Source organism: Azolla caroliniana, unplaced genomic scaffold, assembly GCF_043228905.1.
Source record: "Azolla caroliniana isolate FFs.n. ecotype wild unplaced genomic scaffold, voAzoCaro1.0.p SCAF_10, whole genome shotgun sequence".
In the NCBI taxonomy this organism is placed as follows: Eukaryota; Viridiplantae; Streptophyta; class Polypodiopsida; order Salviniales; family Salviniaceae; genus Azolla; species Azolla caroliniana.
The window spans coordinates 12,029,536-12,053,955 of record NW_028230445.1 but is presented as its reverse complement, the minus strand read 5'-3'; the positions used below and the strand labels follow the sequence as shown (position 1 = coordinate 12,053,955).

Below are 24,420 nucleotides of genomic sequence, written 5' to 3'. Positions count from 1 at the left end.
TAGAATCAGAAAGAAACATTGATTGGAACAGTAGAATTTTGAGATACATGAAATACATCTCCATTTCAAATATGAAACATTCAATATTGAAATGCTGCAAAACATATTGACAAAAATGTTTATTATTCCCCTATAGAACAGTCATGATTAGATAATATGGGGAAAGAAGATTTAGGATTGCATTTCAAACTATCCATATCTTTCACGGGACAATTATGTTACAATTTCAGCCCCCCACAACTAGACTATTGACAACGCCATCATGTGTGTACATCTTGCTGTCAAACATCTATCTATACACTTGATAGGCATGTCACAGAGGAAATCTTATTTAATCTTCCTTTCAATAGGTGTTAATGCCTCCTACCTGCTTGTTGTAGAAGATTGCGATGTCAGTTCTTACTGATTCTCATCCATGTTATTAGTCACTTGTAGTTGGGACAGGATCTTGGTCACACAGTTGCTCTTCCATAATCTTTTCAGGTTGTGGGGGTGGTCCATGATCAGACTCAAAGTCAGTAATAGCCTCTACTTGGACATTTCCTTGGTCATGCTCAGAAACACCATGAAATCCTTGCATCAACCTTTCAGGCTGTGGTGGTAGAGGTTCTTCAAGATCAGTCTCCAAACTGCTGCATTCACGTGCATTATTGTCTTCACTCAATTGTGACATTGACCCTACCAACTCAAAACCAACACCTTCAGATGTGTCCATGGGTTGACTACTGCCTTCCTTCAGTTTCTCCTCAGAGTTTTTGTCATTCAGCCAAAGTTTGGGTCCGTCCTTGCCTCCTTCAGCACTGTCTTCAACCAATCTCTTAAGCTCCTTCACCTGTTCATTTTTTCTTTCTAGCTCTAGTTGCAATTCATTGATTCGACTGTAGGATGATTCAATCTCTTTTGGGATGTTCTTAACACTGCTATCTGATCTTAACTGTGGACCTCTTTGAGCATTCAACTTCAGAACTTTCAGCTCTCTCCTCAGCTCATTTAGTTCAGTTATTAACACCACATTCTCTTGTAGAATCTTTTGATGGCTTTTGTGGCTGGTACTGGAATCTTTTGTAAGTTTGCGTTGGAGACCCTCAACCTGAAAAATAATTCAAGAATGTTGCATTGGATCTGAATGCTGTTTCAATCTCTCTCAATGCTTCAACTAGAGAAACATTTAAGCATCTTACGTTCCGTTCAAGGTACTCTCGTTGTCTCAACATCTCTTTCTTTAAATCCTTATCGACAGGAACGATCTTCACTTTGTGAGTACCATATTTCATGTTCAGATCTTTGACAGCCTCTTTCAGAGCACGTGGTTCCTACATTGGCATAAAGCAGGGACATCATCATGGAACAATCTCAAGTAAAAAATGTAAGGTTTTATAGAGCTAAATCTTCGACCAAAAGCAGCATGTGTTTCAGATATTCTGGAGGTAAATTACCTGGATAAGTTGCGTCAGTTGGTAGAAATCATGGTTAAAGCTCTTAATGAGTTGAGATGTACTGGCAAGTTTTGTTCTCATATTAGCCTCTTCAATTCGTAATCCATCAACTTTAAGCTTCATTTCTGCAATAATCAATTCCTTTCTCGTGTTTCCATTGTGAGCCCTGTGTAACCATGAGAGTACGACATTCATGAGAGATAATTCAATCAGTTACAGATACATTTTGGGCTGAGAATTTGCCCTAGTTGCAATCCATAGACTAGAAGTTCACCTTATGCCTCAACCACTGGCTGTAAAGCAGACCCCTATAAGAGAAGAAAGTAAGATAGATTCTTACCTCTCCAGCTCTTTCTCCATATTTGCGATTTGAAGTTTTGCATTCTGAAGCTCAAGCTCTCTTGGTTCTATTGTTTGTTTCAAATCTTTTATCTTAAAGTCTAGAACAAATTTCACTTTCTCAAGCTCCTGCAGAAGTCGGTGAAATTTAGAGTTTAAAACACAGTTACATAATTCTGCAAAATTTACAATAGCAATCTTTAGAGTTTTCTTGTTGAGATCTAGCAAAGGAATTAATTTTCAGATCTGAAAAAATGGTCAGAAGAAGATTCACGGTTTGTTGTTTCTCACTTGTGTCTTTCTTTTAAGTTCAAAAATCCGTTTCTCTTTCTCTCCTATTGTTTCATCTCTTTCAGATACATCCTTCTTCAATGATCTTCATGAGACATTTCCACTCCATTGCATTAGATTTATATTCTTTTAAAGCACCTCAAAATTGATATCTTACATTATCAAAAACATTCTGTAAAGAGTCAGCAAGACCATGCATTGATAGGGTAGTTAAGAGTCAGCAAGAGCAAATACATTCTGTAAAACAGACCAAAAAACTACAGCAGAAATGACTCAAAAGAATTAAATGACACATACGCAATATCTCGTTCGAAAAATCCTAATGTTGAATAGAGCTCCTTCTTTTGATCAAAGAGTTGTTTGATTTCCGCTTTTTGCTCCTCTATGTCCTTTTGGAATTCATTGAACTTTTTCTTCAGAAGACCATTTTCTCCTTTCAATCTGAGTATAGTATCTGCTTCTTGTAAAAGTCTTGCTTCATATCTGCACATATATCGAAGATGAACCAATCCAATTTTGATGATCTAAGAAAAAGATGATCATCCAGACTATCTAGAGGTTACACATATTATGCAGAAACCAGCATCCACTGTATAGAACATTCTGTCATAGACAGAAATACCAGAAAGCCCTAAAAACAGTGCGTATACCGCAAAACAAAATAGGGAAGAGAGCCAGTAGCAGAATGGCCTATTAGAAACGAAATGAGGCTACAACTAAACTATAGTATCATGGATATGAGAATGAAAGCAACGGAACATCCATGCTCTCTAAAGGCTACACAGATTTTCAGGACGCTTGAGAGACAGCATGTTTGTAAACTATGGCTGTTCATGATTTTGGCTGTCCACCGTTTGTGGATGGAAGAGGTAAAGGAGAACCAAGCATTCTTGAACCATGATGCAAAAGATAGAGAAACATGGGAAGGCCTTTGGCCATGATGTTTGCCTGCCTTGCCTACTTACATAGTTTTCGACAGCAATCATTAAAATTTCTGTATTAATGAAAATGTCGGTTCAACTTTTATATATCTTTTTGTCTTTGTTAAAACTTTTTCCCTCTTTGAATTTTATTTAAATTGTTGTAAAAAAATCAGAAAGACACCTGTCAAATGAAACTGGGGATGCATTCAACATTGTTGTCCTTTATTACGCCCGATGAGCAATGTCAATGTTAAGAAATTGCCCAACGTAGCATGACCAACAATAGCATCGGCATTGGCCAAATGGCAACCCAAATGTGAAGGGGAAAATCTAAGCTAGAGTTATAAAAGTCACTTTTGCTTTACTTTAGTGACTTTAGCTTTTCCTCTTTAACTTTAGTTTTAAGCCCTCTTGTAGCTTAAGCTAGAGTTCTCTCCCTATTTCTCTCTCCTCATTTGTCAAATATTAGTGTTAAATGCTTCTAAGCCAAACACTAATCACTCTCCACATTGTATGTGGTGACATAGTAATTGAGGTGTGGTTAACGTATTTCCATTTGTATTTACTTATCTTAATATGGTTAACACTTTAGCCTTTAGGCATCAGTTAACTTCTTGTTAGTGTTAGATTAACAGCTCGAAGGTGATTGACAATCACTTTCACCCAACTCGTCATCAATAGAGATATGTCTGTCTGTAACCATTCGTGAATGATATTGGTGTAGAGATATAACTACGCCAATATAAAGACTTGCGCTCAGCCTGAACCCCTTGAGCTGACACAGTCGAATATCATGACAATAGTTTACTGGTAAGAAATGAGCAGGTATGTAATGCTGAACATATCAACAGTATAGTGCCACAAATTTACGCATGGTTATTGCTGAAATTTTACATTGGTATCATCAGAGATAGTTAGAGTTGAGTTGGGATCAGCACCCAACAGTCAAAAGCACTTTTTAATGTTGAGAATTGCATACAATATATATATATATAAGAGATATTGGGATTCCTGTACTAGTCTTTGAGGAAGTATCACTCATTGACTTGTCAGTCCAAAAGGATACCGATAAATATTGTGAAGAGAAAGCTTTAAGGCTGCTTCCATCCATGGGGATGCTGCAACATGTTTCCTTCTAATTGAAATCTCTAATTGCATTGACAGAACCTGATTCCTGGACTTCCATCCAAACAAATATTTTTGCACCCCCAGCTTGTAATGTTATTCTAAGGCATTGCTGGTAATCATGACTTCCCTTGAGTTGTGATGTGTGGTGAAGCTCTCATGAACCCACTTGCCATGGTGTATGTCAGTCTGTTTCTCGCCATCCGGAGTCTAGAATGGAGGCATACATCTTCACAAGACAGTGTCTAATCATGATGATCCTGAGTTTTGAGTACAATCATTTTCAAAATATCTATCTCATTAGCCTCTATAAGAGACTCATCTCATCATTAACGAATTCTATAGGACATCATTTAATGGGATTTCTTAGTGTACGTATATACTACACATACCATATGGTATTTTAGAGACATAAATCTTTGCCCTCAAATAAAAGTAAGTTTAGATGACTTTCATACTTCTGCTTGATTTCTTCAATCTCATGATCAGTATCCTGTTCAGTCTGTTTCTTGATCTCCTCAAAATCCTTCTTTGTTTGAAATAATTCACATTGTAGCTTTTCATATGCTTGATGCTCTTCCTCTAGCTTTGTCTCAAACTCTTCAGTGAGTTCCTACACTCCTTTTTATATCAGAATCATTATATTAAAGATAATTAAACATATTTGCATTATTTGACAAAATATATGAAAGCTTGATGAAGAACATTGAAATGGTATAACATTCTACTCATAAATGGTCTGAGATAGATTTCATATGTTAATTTCAGAAATTAATTGCATACCTGAATAATCTGTTGATGTGAAGCCACCATTGCTGCATTTTCCTCCTCCCAACGTTCATTTAACATGTCTTTATCATGGCTCAACGATGAATACCTACAGGGAGGTTGATTTACATCAAGATGAGGATTATCTTCATATCCATTTAGTTGAGATATAGTAAAGAATAATACAAACAAGTTACCCTGTACACACATTCCCCATAGACCTAAGATAGGGGTTTAAAGATTCACTAGTTCCAGAAAATATGCTAGCTGTATATCTTTTCTTATGGAACGCCCAATTGGAATATTGGATATTATAAAGGAACGGTCTCACACAATTTCTAAATCCACTCAAAAGGAGATTTGCAAATAAGTTTGACAAGTTATTCGGTTATTTGGTTGCATAGAAAATGTTCTTGAAGTACTATATAGATATCTCACAAACATGTTCTTAATGTTCAAACTGCTTTAATTACCTATTTTCAGTGTTCTCAAAGAGAACCTTTACTCATCCCAAGCCATTTCTAAACTATATCAATGCCATTAAACTAGATACTGTTAGACTTGTACCAATGATCTACCCTTCTAGAGCTATGAAAGAAAGAAAGATATATTAACGTAATTTAAGAGACGAAAGGAGCACAATAGATGGCGCAATAGCAATTTGTCGTGCATGTAGGCCCCGGCACCATGGACCACGATCTCACCACCCTTGTCATTGACAGATAAAGGCCATTATCTCCTGCCATCAGAGGTGCTTCTCTCACTTCAGAGACCTCTCCATTCTGGATCGACCTCTCTATGCTAGAGATCTTTCGAAGACAAAATTTACAATATATCTGAATTGAGAATCTTACATTTGCTGATAACAAGATATTTTAGTCTCTTTTTATCGTATTTACTTTTTTTGTTTACTTAGTAACATTTGTTTTATTTCGATTTGTTGTTCGCAAAGATGAGACAACACTTACAACAGCCTATAACACCAAACAGGAGATTACATGAAGGAGATTGGTGAGAAATTGCAAAAGACGTATGTTGGGAGGGGAAATAACATGAGAGTATTTCACATCAAGCAGGAGATAGATGCCATATGGCAGGGAAATAGGATGATTCAGGAATATGCCATAGAACTGGAGCGTTTATGGGCAGAATATGATCATTTCTCGCCTGTGACAGTGTGCATTGATCCTCAATGTAAGAGCAAGAAGGTTTCTGCTTAAAGAAGAACCATGCAATTTTTTTAACATCTCAACCCATCGTTTGATCAAAGAAGGGCAGCTCTTCTAGCCAAGGCTGAAATTCCCACACTTAATGAGGCAATTGTGACTATGATACAGGAGAAGTAGAATGAAGTTGCTCTCTGACACCACCAACTTCCAAGGGTACGATCGACACTAATAGTGTCAAATTCAAGCGGAAGTGAAAATCGAAAATGCTACAATTGTGGTGAAGCTGGACATTTAAAGAATGCTTGCCCTAAACCATCTAAGGAGAGAGAATATGGAGGATGTGGACAAACTAGAGGTTGGGGTTGAGGGGGCCGAAGAGGTGGAAGAGGAGGTCACCAAGCAAACCTGATTGTAGCGGAAGAAGAGGAACTAAGGTGGTGTTCACCGAAGAGGATCAAGCTAGTGACGGGTAATGCTGGTAAATTCTCCTCATATACTCACTTAGCAATGCCAAAGAGCATTCAAACTGCTGATGGTACAACACAACCTGAAGTTGGTATAGGTACAATGAAATGTACCGACTCTATGACATTGTCTAATGTGTTGCATGCTCCTTCTTTCCCAATAAACCTATTATTCATAAGGTCTATCATACTCCAACTAAAATGTGTTGTTTCTTATGATATTCCCAAGGTGATATTCCAAGAGAAAGGGACAGGTCGGAGACTTGGGACTGGCACATGGCATAGTGGACTATGGCATTTGGATCGTGAAGGGCTGGATTCAGCATTAGCATCTATGGTAGAGGGAACAAATGTAAGGGGATCTAAAATGAGTTATGAGGACTTGTTGATACTTTACCACCAACGTATGGGACATACCTCTTATGGCATTTTGAGTCAGGTGTATCCACACCCTTTTGAAAAGGTTGATCAAACGAAACTTTTTTGTGATGCATGTGAATTTGGTAAGCTTACTAAAAGCTCATATGTTAGTTCAGGTCATAGGAGTTCCCATGCATTTGATGTAATACACTCCAATGTTTGGGGACAGTGTTCCACAAGTTCTATTAATGGATATAGATTGCTTCTCTCGTGTGACTTGGTTATATTTGATGAGAAAAAAGAATGAAGTATTTGCTTGTTTTAAAGATTTTCATAGAGCAGTTCAAACTCACTATGGTGCAGCAGTAAAAGTGTTGCGAGGTTTGATAATGGAATAGAGTATGCTAACATTACGTTTAGGGCATACCTCTCAAATCAAGGAATACAATATCAAACTACATGCCCATACGCACCAGCACAAAATGGAGTAGTAGAAAGAAAGAAAGAAAGATATATTAACGTCTTTTAAGAGGCCAAAATGGCCTATAAGACCAAATAAAATGCATAGAGGTAACAAGAATAGACGTCTTCTAGAGGTAACAAGAAGCATGATGATTTCTATGAATGTCCCAAAGCAGTTGTGGGGACAAGCAATTTTGACGGCCGCCGCATTGATCAATAGAATGCCCTCTAGAGTATTGGAGTGGAAGTCTCCATGTGAGTTGTTGCAAGGGAATAACTATGGAATCCTTCCTCTGAAGGTGTTTGGATGTGTGTGTTTTGTAAAGGACAGTAGACCATCTATAGGAAAATTTGATCCTAGAGTTGTAAAATGTGTATTTGTGGAATACACTGCCACACAAAAAGGCTATGTTTGTTGGAGTCCAATAGAGAAGAGATTATTTGCGAGCATGGATGTGCATTTCAGAGAGTCGGAGCCATATTATAAACAAGGGGTAACTTCACCCTTTGATGACTTAATTGAGACTGAAAATATGAGGGGAAGAGATAAGGATGAGAGGTTGCTAAAATTAGGATAAATTCCTTTGTTGATCCCTACATCAGCTGAGAAACAAGTGAGCGTAGGAGATAAGAAGAAGGAAAAGACGAGGAACCTATATATGTTGGGACTCAAGCTGAGGAGGAGCTAATGGTGTATACGCGGAAGAGGAGGCAGAAAGAAAAAAATATGAACACGTCTTCAGTGCCACTTGTGCCATCAAGTTCCATGTCCCGACCTGCCTCGACTTATGAAATACTTATAGAACTCCCAAACCCAAAAATCACACGTGATATGATTTCCTCTCCTTCTCCTGTAAAGGTTAGGAGGACCTCTCGCAATAATGCAGGAGTCCCTCCTGATCGTTATGGTTTTCCTCATGATATTGCTCAGTTTATCTCTTATTCTAATATATCAGCTACACATAGAGCATTCATTGCATCATTAGCCTCTGTCACTTTACCCAAGTGTTGGCAAGTTGCTAAAGAAGATCCAAAGTGGAAAGCAGCCATGCAAGAAGAACTCGAAGCTCTTGAAAAGAACAAAACTTGGGAGATTATGTCACTACCACCAAGAAAGAAGGCGGTTGGGTGCAAATGGGTGTTTACAATAAAACAGACCCTAGAGGGAAAAATAGATCGATACAAGGCCTGATTAGTCAGACATATGGCATTGATTATGATGAGACTTTTGCAACTATAGCGAAGATGAGCACTGTTAGAACACTTATTTCCTTAGCGGTGAATAAGGATTGGAAATTACACCTATTGGATGTAAAAAATGCATTCCTTCATGGAGAGTTGATGGAGGAAGTGTACATGGATATCCCCCCAGGTTTTGGTACAATTCAAACAGTAGGTAAGGTTTGCATACTAAGGAAGTCGTTTTATGGACTAAAGCAATCTCCTCGAGCCTGGTTCGACAGGTTAAGAAGGGATATGGTGGGATGGGATACCAAAAAACCAATGCAAACCATACAATGTTTTTTCGACAAGGAACATACTACATTACTTGTTGTGTATGTGGATGATATAATTATCATGGGTAACGATGAAGGAGAAATTGCCCAACTAAACGTGCAATTGGGTAAAGAGTTTGAGCTGAAGGATCTAGGATTGCTACGATACTTTCTCGGAATTGCGGTAGCTCATGAAGCAAAAGGAGTTGTTCTATCTCAGCGAAAATATGTATTAGATCTTCTCACAAAAACTGGAATGTAGGGTTGTAGGCCCGTAGCTTCTCCAATCGACCAAAAGATCAAGCTAACTGAACTTGCAAATCGTGAAAGGTATCAAAGATTGGTAGGCCGGCTGATTTATTCGACTTACACCTGTCCAGATATTTCATTTGTAGTAAGTGTGGTAAGTCGCTACATGCATGATCCGACGAAAGATCATATGGATGCAGTGTACCATATTCAAGATATCTCAAAGGTGCCCCAAGGAACGGATTGATCTTTAGAAAACATGGTCATTTTAACATTGAAGGCTATTGTGATTCTTATTGGGCCAGTTGTGCTGATGATAGGAAATCCACATCAGGATACTGCATGTTTGTTGGGGGCAATATGGTCTCTTGGAAAAGTAAGAAACAGTCAGTAGTGCAAGGTCAACAGCAGAAGCAGAGTATAGAGCTATTGTTGTAGGAGTTGCGGAGGTGTTATGCCTGAGAACTCTCCTAGTAGAACTAAAGGTGAATCAAGAAAATCAGATGATGTTGTGGTGTGGCATATACCAATGTATATTATTATTAAACAAACGCGCTTTCTCATTTTTCTATTGTAATTTTTGTCTTCGAAAGATCTCTAGCATAGGTTGATCCCGAATGGAGAGGTTTCTAAAGTGAGGAAGCACCTGTGATGGCAGAAGATAATGGTGTTTATAAGTCAATAAAAGGGTGGCATGGCAAAGAGAATTCATTGAAGGACAACAAAACAACCACTACAACTCAATCAAGAACTTTTACAACTTTCTTTAGCTCTGCTACTCTTAGTGATACAAGTCAATCAAGGACTACACAAATAGGGTTGTGACAAACATTCAAAGAGGAATACAATGGATTGAGAATAGTAATTTGTCGTGCACATATATCTAGACCATGATCCCATCACCTTTGTTATGGACAAATAAAGGTCATTATCACCCAAGATGAAGGTGCTTCCATCTCCACCTTTGATCGGCCCATGTTTGGAGATCATTTGAAGGTAGAAGTTTCAGTCCATATGAGTTTAAGATGAAGAAATGCTTGGTTAGACAGCAAATTTCTCTAGTACTTTAGGGAGTACTTTATTATCGTTTTTTCTTTTTTCTATGTAGGCTGTATCTAGACTAGAGACTATGATCGATTGCCTTTTTATTTAATTCAGGCTATTAATTTAGTTAGAGATTCAGGTAGCCAGATAATAGAATACCTCTAGACGAAAGAATTTGCCAATTGTGTCATCAAGGAGTGAAATTGGAAGAACACTATGTTTGTCACTATAGCGTATTTTATGAAATAAGAGGGAGATACCATTGCCTCTTTAAACAAGTCTTTGGACCACTATGCAAGGTAATGGAATATGAGAACCAACGGTGCCTAGGACTTTTCTTGCTTGAACTAAAGAGACACAAGGAAAAGTTGTTGAAGGACAACAGCACGGCCACATATGCTCATCCACAAAGAACAATCACAACTTTCTTTAGCCCCTATCACTCCTAATGTTACAAGACAATCAAGGGCTACACAAATGGCCCCCTGACCAGGACATAACGAAGGGGTTACAATAGAGGGGGCAATAGAATTTTTTTTGCACATAGGCCCCGGCCCTATGGACCACGATCTCACCACCCTTGTCATCAACAGATAAAGGTCATTATCTCCCGTCATCGGAGGTGCTTCCTTCACTTCGGAGACCTCTACATTCTGGATCAACCTATGCTAGAGATATTTCAAAGACAACAGTTGCAATATATCTGACTGTGCCGATAACAAGATTTTTTAGTCTCGTATTATCTTATTTGCTTTTATGTTTACCTAGTAACATTTATTTTATTTTGATTTGTTCTCAGAAACGAGACGAAACTTAAGATGTAATCTCTTGTTTGGTCTTAGTGGCCATTTTGGCCTCTTAAAATACGTTAATATATCTTTCGTTCTATAGACAGCACCTTGGGTGATGAGGTGATAATGGCCTTGATTTGTCAATAACAGTTACACAGCATGGTCTAACTAGAGATGTTTTACATGCACAACAAATTGCTATTGCCCGCTCTCTGTTAACCCCTATCAAATGTTGTGATTGAGACCCTTCTTTGTAACCCCTAATTGGCTTACAAAATGATAAATTTCTTTTCAACATCGACAAGAGACTCATTGCAATCTGCAAAGAGTGACAGAGCTAAAGAAAGTTGCGACACTTCTCTGTTGATTAGCTTTTATGCTTGTATTTTTTACTTCATCAACTTCTCTTCGAGTCCCTAGATTTCTAGCAAGAAAGCGACATTCCTCTTTGCATTCCGTTACCTTTCGGAGTGTGCCAAAACTTTGCTTGAAGAGGGCATCTGCCACTTATTTCACAAAAAAAAGAAATAATCACAAATAACCAGCATTGTCTCTCATGCACAAGTTCCAGGCCATGGATATTAGATAGATGGTTTAGTTCACTTATTGCTTAAAGAGAGACCATTTTCCCTATGAGGTATTTTGACTATTACCAATGACCATTAAGACTTACAGATTCCTTAATCTTACCCACTAAAAACTAGTTCATTGCTATCGTCGCAGTCATATCTCTGAGCCGCTAGTATTAAAAGTTACCTTTGAACTTCCATCATCATTTTCTGCTGCCACTGTTCCTCTAATTCCTTTAACTGTTGTAGATGTCTCTCTTCTGTATGAATCCGCTTCTCCTCCATATTCAATTCCTGAGAAGTTTCCAGAACAGTGTCCATGGCCAAAATATCATCTTCTCATTTACAAAGCATGAGGATAAAACAAACTTAAACATCACAGAAAAACATCAGAACCCTATCAAAGCTCAGAAATCATTACGACTGAAGGTCACTCTAAATCTGTCAGTCATGAGCCCTATCAAGGCTCGGTCCCCAAATTTCTGATCTATAGGGAAGAGTTACTGTTACAAGTGTATGAAACAACCCCATTTTAGTTCGTGATTCTTGGAACTGGATATGTAACAATGTTTTACAAGAGCACCAAAGGCTGCACATCCAAAGAAAAGTCAACCACGTGTAGCCTCTTGTAATGTTACTACCAGATATTTTTAGGACCATTTGTGAATTTTTCCTCTTCCAAGAAGAATTCCAGTTCTGATCTTGTTACTCATGCAAGAGTGGTGTTAAACACGATCACTTTAGTTTTACCACAGTTGACTGACAAACTTCTCTATAGAAAGTGATGTCTTTGTAAACTCTGGAGAGTTTGGAAATCAACACAATCTCATCAACATACAATAAAATCAGTATGGCTACCAATGTTAAGCATGCTCCTGAACCACCCAATTTATGTAATTTAAGATATCTCACCTATATGAAGACCGAAAAGAGAGGGTCATAGTGGGCATCCTTGCTTTACTCCAATCGTGTTATCCATGACCTTTGACAACCCAATAGTGCACAGAAGGCAAACATATAGCCCTGCTCCAACTCCAAGGCAAACACGTAGTCCAACCCCAATGGATAGGCCTACACCCATTCACATAGCGCATAGATCCCCCATTGCATATGTACTGGAAATCGAAGGCTTCTAGTCACTGCATGAGCTGAGAATGCAAGAGAAGAACACAAGGTTACCAGAAGCTTGTGAGAGTGTGAGAACCCTCAAGAGTAGGCTGCGAAAAAGGGCTCAAATGAGAAGACAAAAGAAACTGATTAAGACAGTTTAAACTTATGTCTGAAAGCTAGATGAAAGAGAGAAAGAAAGATATATTAACGTCTTTTAAGAGGCCAAAATGGCCTATAAGACCAAATAAGAGATTACATCTTACGTGTTGTCTCGTCTTTGAGAACAAATCAAAATAAAATAAATATTACACAGTAAATAACATGAAAAGAAAAGAAATGAGGGAATCTGGTTTTTGGCACATGTGAGATCCTCAAGTTAGGTATATTGTAGCTTTTGTCTTCGAAAGATCTCTAGCATAGGCCGATCCAGAATGGAAATGTCTCCGAAGCGAGGGAAGCACCTACGATGAGAAACTGTGTTGGGAGGAGACCTTCATATAGGCCCCACTTAGGTCTCAAAACATGCCTACATAAATGGGGATATTAAATGGGATATACTCCCAACAAACTCCCCAAAGTGAGGGCAACTAATTGAGGTTCTGACTAGCTCCATCATAACTAATGGTTTTATGAAACGACCATGGGTTATAAATCTCACAAATAAGCTATTGTAGCACCTTAACTCCTGGGTTGTAAATGCTGCTAACACTATACAGTTCCCCTCTGAGATACTCGTCCTCTCTCTTGAGTGAAGTGTTCATCCAATATAACAATGAAGCATTTTTCTAGACCATAATGCTATATTGGACCGCTCTCAATTTAAACCTTAAGTTTTTGAAATATAAATTAATCTTTACCTCTTGGTTTTTCTCTTGGAAAAGCTTCTCATATCTAGCTTGAGCCTCATCAATTTGACGCTGGAAATTATCACTGATAGCCTTTACTTTTTCGTTTAACGATATATCTTTTAGTCGCATCTGATATTCATTGTCTGTCTTCAGCTCCGAAACCTACAAGATATTTCAAAGTTAGAATCTTGGCATTCATAAGCTGAACTTATGTGCAATTTCCCTTCTTATGAGCCATCATGTACTAGCACAACACCTTTTCCTCCAGCTCTTGCATGTGCACTCGCATTTCCTCTAGATCAGTCTTGGTAATCAACACTTCTTCAGCCCATCCAAATGCATCTTTCTCCCGCCTTAATGAACCGACCACTAATGCCTTCTCTCTATCCTTTACCTCAAATATTGAAACCACGCCATCATCACCAGCAACAAAAAGGAGGCTGGCATCATAAGATGCAACCATTCTAGTAACATATGCACTGCTAGCCTGAACTTCTTGATATTCTCCTGCAAACCAGATATTATATTAGATATGCATCAGAACATAACAAACACTATGTCCATTGTAAAAGAAAATGAAACAAATTGAAAACAGAAATAATAGTTAGGGCTGTATCAAGCAAGATTTTCCAGAATACTCACAAGCAGTCTCACATACACATGGTATCTACACCACATACTAATAATTTATGCTACAAAACATGGTAAGTATCAGCTGTTTGCATCATAGTTTGTTTAACGATGTCATAGGCCCCTTTATGTCTATTCTCTTTCACAATTATGAACAACCTTCACATTTTGTAAGACTTGGTGATGTCTTTAAAGTTTGTTCATCCACAAAAATATCCCTGATGGCCATGAGCCAGCCGGAGATTTCCTTTGGAAAATATTCTGGAACCTGACACTTGTGCCCTTCCATTTTTAATTTATTTGATGTGCATTATTTGGAGTTGGCTGTTCTGGAACAATTCTCCCCAGAACCTGTTCATCCACAAGAATCTCCCAGATGGGCAAGAGTCAGCCTAAGATTTCGTTTGGAAAAATATTCTGGAACTAGATACATCTGCCTCCTTTTTTTATTTCTTTGATGTGCCTTATTTGAAGAATCCTATCAAAATCTAGAAGAACTGGAGTCACAATGCAGTCTCTTTGATATTTCCTTGAAAAGGCCTTCTAACAGTTCCTTCATTGGGCCTTCCCTGCATGATTGCCCTGATGTGCAATGCTGCGGAATTTGCATACAGCTTTACCAACCCAAGTAACATCACAGAAACCAGGAAATTTAAGGACAGATCATATTGAGAGAAACTTTGAATAGAATCACTGGATCTTTATACAAGTTTGCAAGAAATTGAAAACATGACGACCCTGCCTCTCATAATACCCTTTCGTTTCTACATGGCATATCCTGGATACATTATAACCTTTGGCACATTTTCACTCTGACATTCATCAGACTGTCTTATATGGATGAATACTTTTTTCAAATATGTTTTATAAAGTGAAGTAATACTTAAAAGAAACAAAGATATAAACCACCAAGAAAGATCGTTATCTGTTATCAAGAAACCCATACATCTGTTATCGAAATCATGACATCTAATTGATGGTCCAACAAACATTTGGAAAGTGTGTTGCCAACACTCCCCTTTGTAATAACTGTCACTACAAGCCAGTAAAATGTTCCTTTGTGTTTGAGGAATTATTTGTAGAATCCCTAGAAATTTTATGTAAATTAGTACATGCTAATCATTTTCATAGAAACGAAGTATTGTCAGGGTGTTAAATGAAGCACTCTAGTGAGACTAACTCATATAAAACCAATCATTTCCTTAGGAACAAGCAGTGAAAAGCTGATTTAATCCTTGCCTGTTAGAGGATAACGGTAGGTCCTAACACCACCAAATTCAGTACCAGCAAACAGCAAACGGCTTCCATCAGGAAGAGTAATTTGGGTCAGTAATGCAGCACTACTGAAGCTCTGGAGAAGTTATAGATTCACTTAGATTTTCAAAGATGTTTGAATAGAATGTGAAACTAAAAGAAAACGACGCAATAAAAATTACGTATCATGCAAACATAGTTATATTATGTACCTTTACTACTTGACTTTCATCCATTTCCTTCAGTTTCCTGTCCGAGCCAACAGCGATGAAAGTATTAGTGTTGTATGCACCAGTAACACTGGTGTAAGCACACCCTTTCAAGACATTTTCACGGTTGCGTTTGTAATCCTTAACTTTCCATTCATAAATGGCTCCATCCAAACCAGCTGTTAGGATAAATGCGTCATCCGAGGACCACCATACATTATGAACCTGAAAACTTCATATGACATAATATAAATATGAGGAATGATTATGAATATACATGCAGAGTAGCTCAGGTCATACAAGCCATTTTAGAACTTACCTTACCACTGTGGCCTCTCAAATTCCCAATGTTTTCACAAGTGTACGTAGAGAATATCTGAACAACATTGTTATGTACAGCTGCAAAGTATTGACCACCATTGCTGAATGTACACTCTTGGCAGCTCTTTATCCCAATTTCCTTGGCAAGTCGGATATCATCAATTAAAAGATTCATAAACCTTAACTTGTCCGAGAATCCTACCAATATATGTAACCCTACATACCAAAACAAAAAAGCACAAAATCAAGCAAAGTCAATTTTACTTGTGACTAACATTAATATATGTTCCCTATGTCAATTCATGATGAAAGTCTCCTCTTTCTGAGTAAAGTACTAAACAGGAACATGTGATCACATATGCAAAAATGCTAACATTTCAGAGCCCAAATATTTCCCAACATCACTATTTTTCACTCAGCCTTGCATAACATAAACTTAACACTAGATAACAAGATCCTTACAAGATGACATTTAGATATAAAAACGAGCATCTAACCATATTAGCGAAGAAACCTTACCCAAGAGACTCGACGACTGCACTGAAACAATATATAGGACTTATTCCCATTAATTATTATCGTCGGGTTGAGGGACCAGAAAATGAGATCAGATAGAAGCATTAGAGCTTAAGCACGAGGATCTGAGACCTACTATCGATTATAGTATAAATATGAAATCTGAGAGAAACTACCAGTGGGAACAAAATGTATCTAAGATGGCCATCTTTCAGAATGAAAAAATATATCATCAGAACCCCATACTAGCACAAACTTCTACTAGTTGCCACATGAGCATAAGAATCACCCTGAATCTATTCATGTTTGTCTCTAATGGACTGAATTGTTGAAACTTGTCTGTAGGCTACCCATGACTGTCAATGGCCTTTGAGCACTGTAAGGGTTTGGGTTGTGGGGCAAGCCTCACTGACAATTAGCTTTGAGAAGTTAGAACCTGGGTTTTACAGAAGTACTAGCATACTAGATCCTGTAGGAGGTCCACATACTCTATGACTAACTGCGCCTAGACATCCTCTAGCCAAGCAATGCAGTAGATCCTTCCCTGGTGTAAACAACACTATAAAGACAGCCTCAGAGATAAAATGTTATTGCCATCACTCAATACCTAAGATTCAATCTGAATCTTAGCTGTTGAACTGCAAAGCATATAAGAATTTGGGCCCTGGGAAACTCTTTATGCCCATGGCCTTTGAGAAGGCAAGGTTTCCCAAATGTACAAGCCCATTACATCCCCAAAAACTGTCAGATCTCAGATGAGTTATGTAAGCTCTAAGATGGGGCAATTCTAGTGCCTGAACTACTCAAAATGTGAGAAGATCACTCTCCCAAAAATGACATACTGCCTGTGAAAAAGGAATTTGCTATTGAATGTGGTATATCACAATGTCAATCCTCTGAAGATCCTGTTTGCATTCCCCAGGCTGATGCCTCCATACCTCTGCCGTTTAATACACCATGCTACCAAATCATTACATCCGGTAGGTCAACACGGGATGTCATAATATAAAAAGATTCTTTACGGGGAACTACTCAGTTTTATTCCCAGGACTAAGAGAATCAGCTAAAGAGGGAGGACAAAGCTAAGAGGTTCAGGGGCCGTTATCTTATTATGTGTTAGCTTCTAGCATAAAAGAGATTTCTTCCTAGAATCCATTCAAACCCAAAAATCAAGCCATTTACCTGTATCCTAGGACTAACTATGACAATAAAGAATTAGGATGTGAGCTACTACTGTAACTTCAGTACTTTTAAAAATTACCATGTCTCTGGGATCGGAAATGGAAGTTTAATAAATCATGTTTGTATCGGCTATAAATTAATAATCTTTAGTCCAATACATTAGTGATTGGTGTGAACAGTTTGAGGGTTTAAATGGTCTCTCTACGGCAATATACTAACCACGATGAGCATTGAAACTGGAGGCAGCTACCAGAATAGCTTGACTGATTTTAGAATATGGAACAACTAGCATACTGGAATGGGATTCTTCAAATGGTGAATGTACCAGCTCTAGGCATACTTGCCATGCATTTAATTGCCTCGAAACTTCAACACAGTTTTTTTTATACTGGCCCAAGGTAGAGGAGCCTTATGGTTTAAATGTTCTGTACTTAACTACAAATAATTATTTGGTTAGACTGGCAGAATATAGATGAAATTACCACTTGGATGTAAAGCTACAGAGAATGCATCCTCATGAAAAAATTTCATAATCTCACAAGTCTTTTCGTGATAATTCCATACTCGAACAGTTTTATCTACACCACATGTGACTAGTATAGGCTTACGAACACAAATGTCTAAACCTGTTATTCGTCCCACATGATAAGCCTGAAAAATAATAAATCCAGAAAACAGCTCACAGATAAATATTAGTAGTTGGCTTATATATAGCTTGAATCTTAGGTTGTGTTTCCAAATCTCAACAATTTTAAACAATTAGTCATATTGGTGTGTATTGCATGAGCAGAGAATCGTCCACTGTTTGGGGTTCACACAGAAGATGATCACCGATCATATATAGGATATTAGGCTTACAACTAAATATAAATATGTATCGCCATCAAAATCCAAAAGCAGCACTATTCAGACCAAGCATTAGATCAATGTTCTAAACAACTCATTGAAGTTAGCTGTTCAAATCCGGACTAAAATCTGCAGTAACGTGATATCAAATATCCATTTGTAAACAAATAATTGTGAAGCAACCCATGGAGACTCTTATATTTGTTCGTAATGCTAAGGATTTATGAGGACGATAAAAAAATTATGTTCATAAATAATGAAGCCTCAAATTAAGGGAGCCATTTATGGGTGAGGCTGATCCATTTAGGTGTTCTTCCATTATCCAATTTGATACAACGATCACTCTATTCTTTTCCACTTTCGTTATGTTTAGATTGGGACAATCTAAGCTTAATAGAATAGGGGTGGTGCATTTATACTTTGCCATTGGCTCAAAACACTGCTGCATTTCAGAGTACCAATGATGATTATTGCCATGTTTAGAAAGTTGATTTGATGACATAAGTGCCAACCTTAAGTACCTTTGTTTGGGGAGCTCACAACACCTTTGGAGTGTGGTCACTATTAGAATAATGCATCGCTGATTACTGTGAATGCTCCCATAGCTGCCCAGATAATATCATGAGGCACCGATGCTTTGCTCCTTACCATTGGGACTATAGGTTTCTCCAAATCTTTCCAATTGTTTGCCTTGTTAAGGCTTGGTCCCAAGGTTTCTAGACTTTAAGAGAAAAGGCTGTGAGACAAGTGTATCAAAACAGCCACAATTTAGTCTGTGGCTTTCAAGAGCACCAAGGGTTGCACATCCACAAGAAAGTTGAGCACAAGCAGCTTCCTGAATGTTACTCCAATGTATGTGGAGATCATGCATATAGCACCTTTTCCTCTGCCAAAGAGAATTCTGATTCTGATTTCATTATACATGCTTGAGTGGTGTTGAACCCAATCATTTTAGTAGGCTTACTGACAAATCTTTGTCCATACAAAATGATTTTAAGGCGTTTGGATGTTTTTGTAGTCCCTCTAAAGAAATGGAAATCAGCACAATATCATTCATCAGTATATAGTATTATTCATATGGCTATACCCGCTAGGCATGCTCCTCAACCACCAAATCTCCCTATGCAATGCAATGCCTCATCTACATAAAGACTAGAAAGACTGGGTGACAATGGCATCCTTGTTTTACTCCACTTGTGGCAGCCATAGCCTCCAACAACCTATTGAGACAGCGTTTTCTTAGATTTGAAGTCACACAGATCATAGATCCCGGTCTACACCCGAAAGCAAAATTGAACTCCAAAACCGTGGCTTAACAGCTTAACCGTTTGTAAAACTCTAGAACCATTGGTTTGACTTGGAAATTCCTATAAAGGTTCGGTTTGAACGGTTTTGTGGTTTGCTTCGGTTTAAGTTTCAAATTTTTTAAACAGTTCAAGTTTGAGACTTCCAAACTGAATCGTTGCCAATTGCTGATTGCATATCTATGGGGACACCAAGGGCTTCTCTCCGGTACATGAGCTTGGCATGTGATGTCGTACAGCATGGAAGGCTTTTAGAAATTCACAAAGCAACAATAAATCCTCTTTTTATGGGCTCTACCTCCTTGATATGGGCTTGGAAGTTCAATATGTAATCCAAAGTAATGAATCCCTTCCAAGCTGAACAGCAGCCATTCTTGTCTGCCCATACACTCAATCCTAACTCTAGGATTGAGCCATATAGTTTAGCCAAGTAATGGAAAATCATGATTGTCCTATAATTGCTCAGCATTATGGGGTCTCCGCCTATCAAGATTGGTGCACTATGTTCGGTCCAGCTAGTAACGAAACCTTCACATATAGCTCTATTAAAGATGTGTGCTCGTAACAGGAGCAAGGTCTCACAGGTATGGATAAAATGCTCATTTATATCCTATCAATCCATGATGATCTTGGGCCTTCCCTAATTCTAATTGTTCAATGGCATTTCTTACAGTTTCTAGAGTATTAAGTTGGATGCATGTATACATGAACCATGTCAGTAGGGGAGTGGAAGTTGCCATGGGATATCATATTGTTGCTTTCCATATTCATGCCACACCTCAGATGAGGTCAGTTGTGTAGTAGGGTTGCCTCTAATTAAACATTTTCCATGCTCTTTTACTGTCTTGTCTTAGGGTTACAGATGTGGTTCAAATTTAGCCAAAGACGAACTCATCTTCTTCCTCACAAAGCATTGGAATGTTGCTCTTGCTTGTTTGTCACAAATTCTCCGAGTTACTTGGCGTTCGAAGTCTCTTCTTGTATCGTGACATTCCTCACCATACCAACTATCTCGCATGACTCTACAAGGTGTGGGCGCATTGCCTATTGTGTGACAAAAGGTATTCCTGGCTGCTTTATGCAATTGTTTAGAAAATCCTTGTGTGACTTCCTCTAGAGGTGCGAAAGGATCCAAATATAGCATGCCATTGTATACTCCACAACTACACACATCTATTGTCTCTTGGGTGAATTGGTATTTAGCATTCTCATTCTTAGCATATACATTCTTTTGGCATCCATCCTTCACATCAAAGCATAGATATGCGTCATCTGTTGCCAACCCTATAGGTCTACAAAACATAGTGAACTCTGTTATTTCGGGTAGAAAAGATGGAGATCTGATTAGTTAATCACATGTGCTTGTTCCAACATGTCAAGGCATCTGATCTGGGCCATAGAGATAAAACATTACATATCACAAATCTATGTGTACTTCCCAACACTAGAAAATGTTTGCCATATTTTGTTACTTCACTTATATCTTGAGCTTGCCAAAGATAGAAACAAAAAGCATACAACTGTAAATGGTGAATATGCAATAAAATGGTGAAACATAATGCATCCTAGATTTTCTGCACTGTGCTTTCTAGCATGATCCTTCAGTGGCCTGGGGAAGCTGAACATGTACCATTTACATAGTAATAGAATATATCTTTAACAAATAACTATATATACAACTTATGTAGAATTGCAAACACTCCTCTATATCACTTCAATGGTGTAATTCAAGATATGGAATACATTTTGACTTCGGTTTACAAGAAGAAACATCGAACTACATAGCACACATTACTAATAGCAGACTTCCTGATTTTTAAAGTACCTGACAAACCACCTCCTTCGGAACCTCGTCCAGCTTGAAAAGATCTCTATGCTGGAATGGTAAATTCAACAGATGGTTGTTGTCTAGAATGCACACTAGAACCTCTTCATTCGCAGAGAGTGCAAGGCCACATACTTTTGCCCCATTCTTATCAACTTTAAAACTAGAAACCTTCTTCAAACCTTCTTTAACTTCTTTCTCGTCTACCTTTTCATAAACAGATATGGTACCACATGTTTCGCCACATATAATTCCTTTGGAATATAAAATGATAATCTCTGCAGAACTTGAACCATCAGAAGAGGAAGAAGGAACCACTGCCATAATCTATACGAACACATCCTTTGGTTCAGGGGAATAATGATGAAAATTAACAAAATGCAGCACAGTAACCATTTGAATTTAGTGAGGGCATCACTCTTTTTATGGAGGTTTACCGTATTTTACAGGGTTAATAGGATTCCTTGACATACGGATAATTTCACATTACCTCACCACCTTCTACTCGCACAAGCTCTCCAGTGCCAAATGAATAAATGCAACAATCTTTTCCAGAGTGCTCTACTTCTGGAAGCCATGTGTGCCACAAGAAGCTTTTTCCCTCCCACTTTGAGATATCAGTAGCAATTTGTCGGAATGCCGTCTCTGTTAGCTTAAATGTCTTTGTGAAACCATCACCAACAACACTAACAAGTGATGCATCGGTAAGACAGTATTGCACCTACGACGAAACAAAATAGAAAGTTTCAATATGCTACTGGAAAATTAAGGGTTCAACAACGAAACTAGTGAGTTTCTAGCAATGTCGAGCAATGTATACTTATGCATACCAATGTATAGTTACGCATAAATACGCATTGCATTGCATAGAAATGTATTGCAGTGAAGTAAAATGAGGTCCAAACCAGCTTCATGAGAAAGTCACCTGATACACTTCTGTTTGAGGTGTAGAAGCCTTGGCAGTGGCAAAAATCTTCGACTTCTCCAAACTCCACAGCACAAGGATCCAATCTGGACCACTTCCTTGGGCAGCAATGTTCCTCCCATCGGCACTAAATGATATCGAAATATACTCTTTCATACCAGCAAGAGATTCCCCACCTGAGAGGACCTTTCTCTTCTTCCAAACACCAGTTTCCCAAAGGCTGATGATAGGGCTGCTCGTTTTGACTTCCGGAGAGAGGCATCTCAAGTCGCTATCTTTTGATTCAGCGCCATCAAGGGACTTGCTATCTATAGGTCCATTGGGTCCAGATCCACCCCCAGCTGAGCTCCGCGAATCAGAAGTAAGGGCAGAGGCATACCTGGCAGTTAAACCCTTTCTTTTTGGTTAAACCAAATATATACATATACTTATTTATTAGGAATAGTACTAGGGAGAAAGTTGATAGTTTCTCCCTGGCGCTTCATTTTTTAGTGGGTTCTGTTTCTTATATTTTCAAAACTAAAATGGGTGAGTTGGTAAGTGCCTGTGGCACTCATGCTTTTTCCAATTTGGGGGTATTACTTGAAATATTTCCAAAAACTACCTGTGATGGAGTCAGACATTTTATCTGTCGCAATCGTGCAATTTTCATATTATGGGGGCATTACTTGATCACTTTGAACCTCCCAAGGTTAGATAGAGTTGATCATTTTTACCTCAGGCACTCAATACTTCTTTCCAATTAGGGGTACTATTTTGTATGTTATCGAGACTACAAGGGGTAGATTTGATGATTTCCCACGGCAAAGCTTACTTCTTTTAATTAGAACCATATGAAACCACTAGGGGTGAAGGAGGGCAGCGTTGATATAATCTTTTGAAAACGATTGAGGAGGGATTGGTAGAGTTGATGTTGCATCTCTGGCAGTCATACTTGTTTTTCTCAATCGGAAGAGGGGTTAATCCTTTTGAAAAAAAATCTCTAATAACTAGAAGGGATCAGAATATTCATATTTTATCAGAGATTCTGGAATGGGTACTTACCTGGCTTCGGCTTGTAGAGCAGCAGGGCTTGGGAGGGCACTTTCGGCAACAGCCAGGAGCTTCTTGGTGGGGCTGAGGGCAACTGCTGTGATGGCGCTGGTGTCGTTGGTCCCCGGGAGGAGCTTCTGCTGCTTCGACTCAGTGGATGCAACCACCAGGCTGTGTCCCGACACGAAGAAGTAGGTCGTTTCATCCATGAAATGGATGGAGTCCTTCAGGGATCCTTTCAATCCGATCACGTGGTTGGGGAGGAGATGAGCCATGACTGGCGATGAATGAAATCTTTCTGCGGGCTCTCGCTCTCTGTTCTTTCTGCGCCGCTCTTTCCTTCTATTCTATTCTATTCTATTCTATCCTAGTCGTCGATCTACTGAGATGAGAGAAGAAGAAGAAGAAGAAGAAGAAGAAGAAGAAGAAGAAGGCAGGAGGAGGAGGAGGAGGCGCCATGCATCATGATTCATCCAACAACAACAACTGCTGCAGCCGCCATGGATTTTCCAGGCTCTTCGTATTCCGTTTCTACTATGTATGTATGTACATACCATCATCATCCACATCGCATACATACAATACATACATGTCATGTATGTATGTATGTATCGCATACATATGTACATGCATGCTCGTGTCTATTTGCACACCTAAATCATACAACCTTAACGGCCTCTCGGATTCTTCAGCCGATCCTCCTCGCCGATTCAGCTATTGGTTTCTTCAACCGACTCGACCTTTCGGCCTTTAGCCGATTCAGCCCATGTTGAGCTTGTCACTCAAGCTCAACTTGAGGTCATCATTATAGCTCCAACCGGTCCTCTGCTCCGGCTTCTCTTGGCTACTTGCCTTTTGGCCCACACTCCACGACCCCGTCTGGTCCCATGCTCTTCGACCCATTCAGTCAGCTTGTCCCGCCCTCATCGGCC

At 38.7% G+C, this 24,420-nt stretch overlaps 1 protein-coding gene across 1 annotated transcript; it reads right to left on the bottom strand.

Moving 5' to 3' along the window:
• LOC147859049 (uncharacterized) lies at positions 1–23,806 on the bottom strand. The gene is made up of 19 exons (XM_087325454.1): positions 23,501–23,806; positions 22,457–22,835; positions 22,022–22,252; positions 21,532–21,858; positions 18,039–18,207; positions 15,857–16,074; positions 15,541–15,762; positions 15,314–15,425; positions 13,701–13,951; positions 13,454–13,606; positions 11,674–11,780; positions 4,898–4,991; positions 4,573–4,727; positions 2,364–2,549; positions 2,067–2,151; positions 1,777–1,904; positions 1,437–1,602; positions 1,182–1,313; positions 1–1,090 (listed from the first exon to the last, which is right to left on the bottom strand). Exons 1-19 carry the CDS (start codon positions 23,761–23,763, stop codon positions 422–424), a joined length of 4,047 nt encoding a protein of 1,348 aa, XP_087181580.1. The 5' UTR covers positions 23,764–23,806; the 3' UTR covers positions 1–421.
• Positions 23,807–24,420: the final 614 nt, after the last annotated feature.

Bases quoted from the DNA above. Each gene is read 5' to 3' on its own strand.
- LOC147859049 (XM_087325454.1), bottom strand. From the start codon at position 23,763: ATGGCTCATCTCCTCCCCAACCACGTGATCGGATTGAAAGGATCCCTG. The intron at 15,763-15,856 runs GTAAGTTCTAAA...TGAAGTTTTCAG, and splicing joins TGAGAGGCCACAGTGGTAAG to GTTCATAATGTATGGTGGTC. The intron at 1,905-2,066 runs GTGAGAAACAAC...CGACTTCTGCAG, and splicing joins AACTTAAAAGAAAGACACAA to GAGCTTGAGAAAGTGAAATT.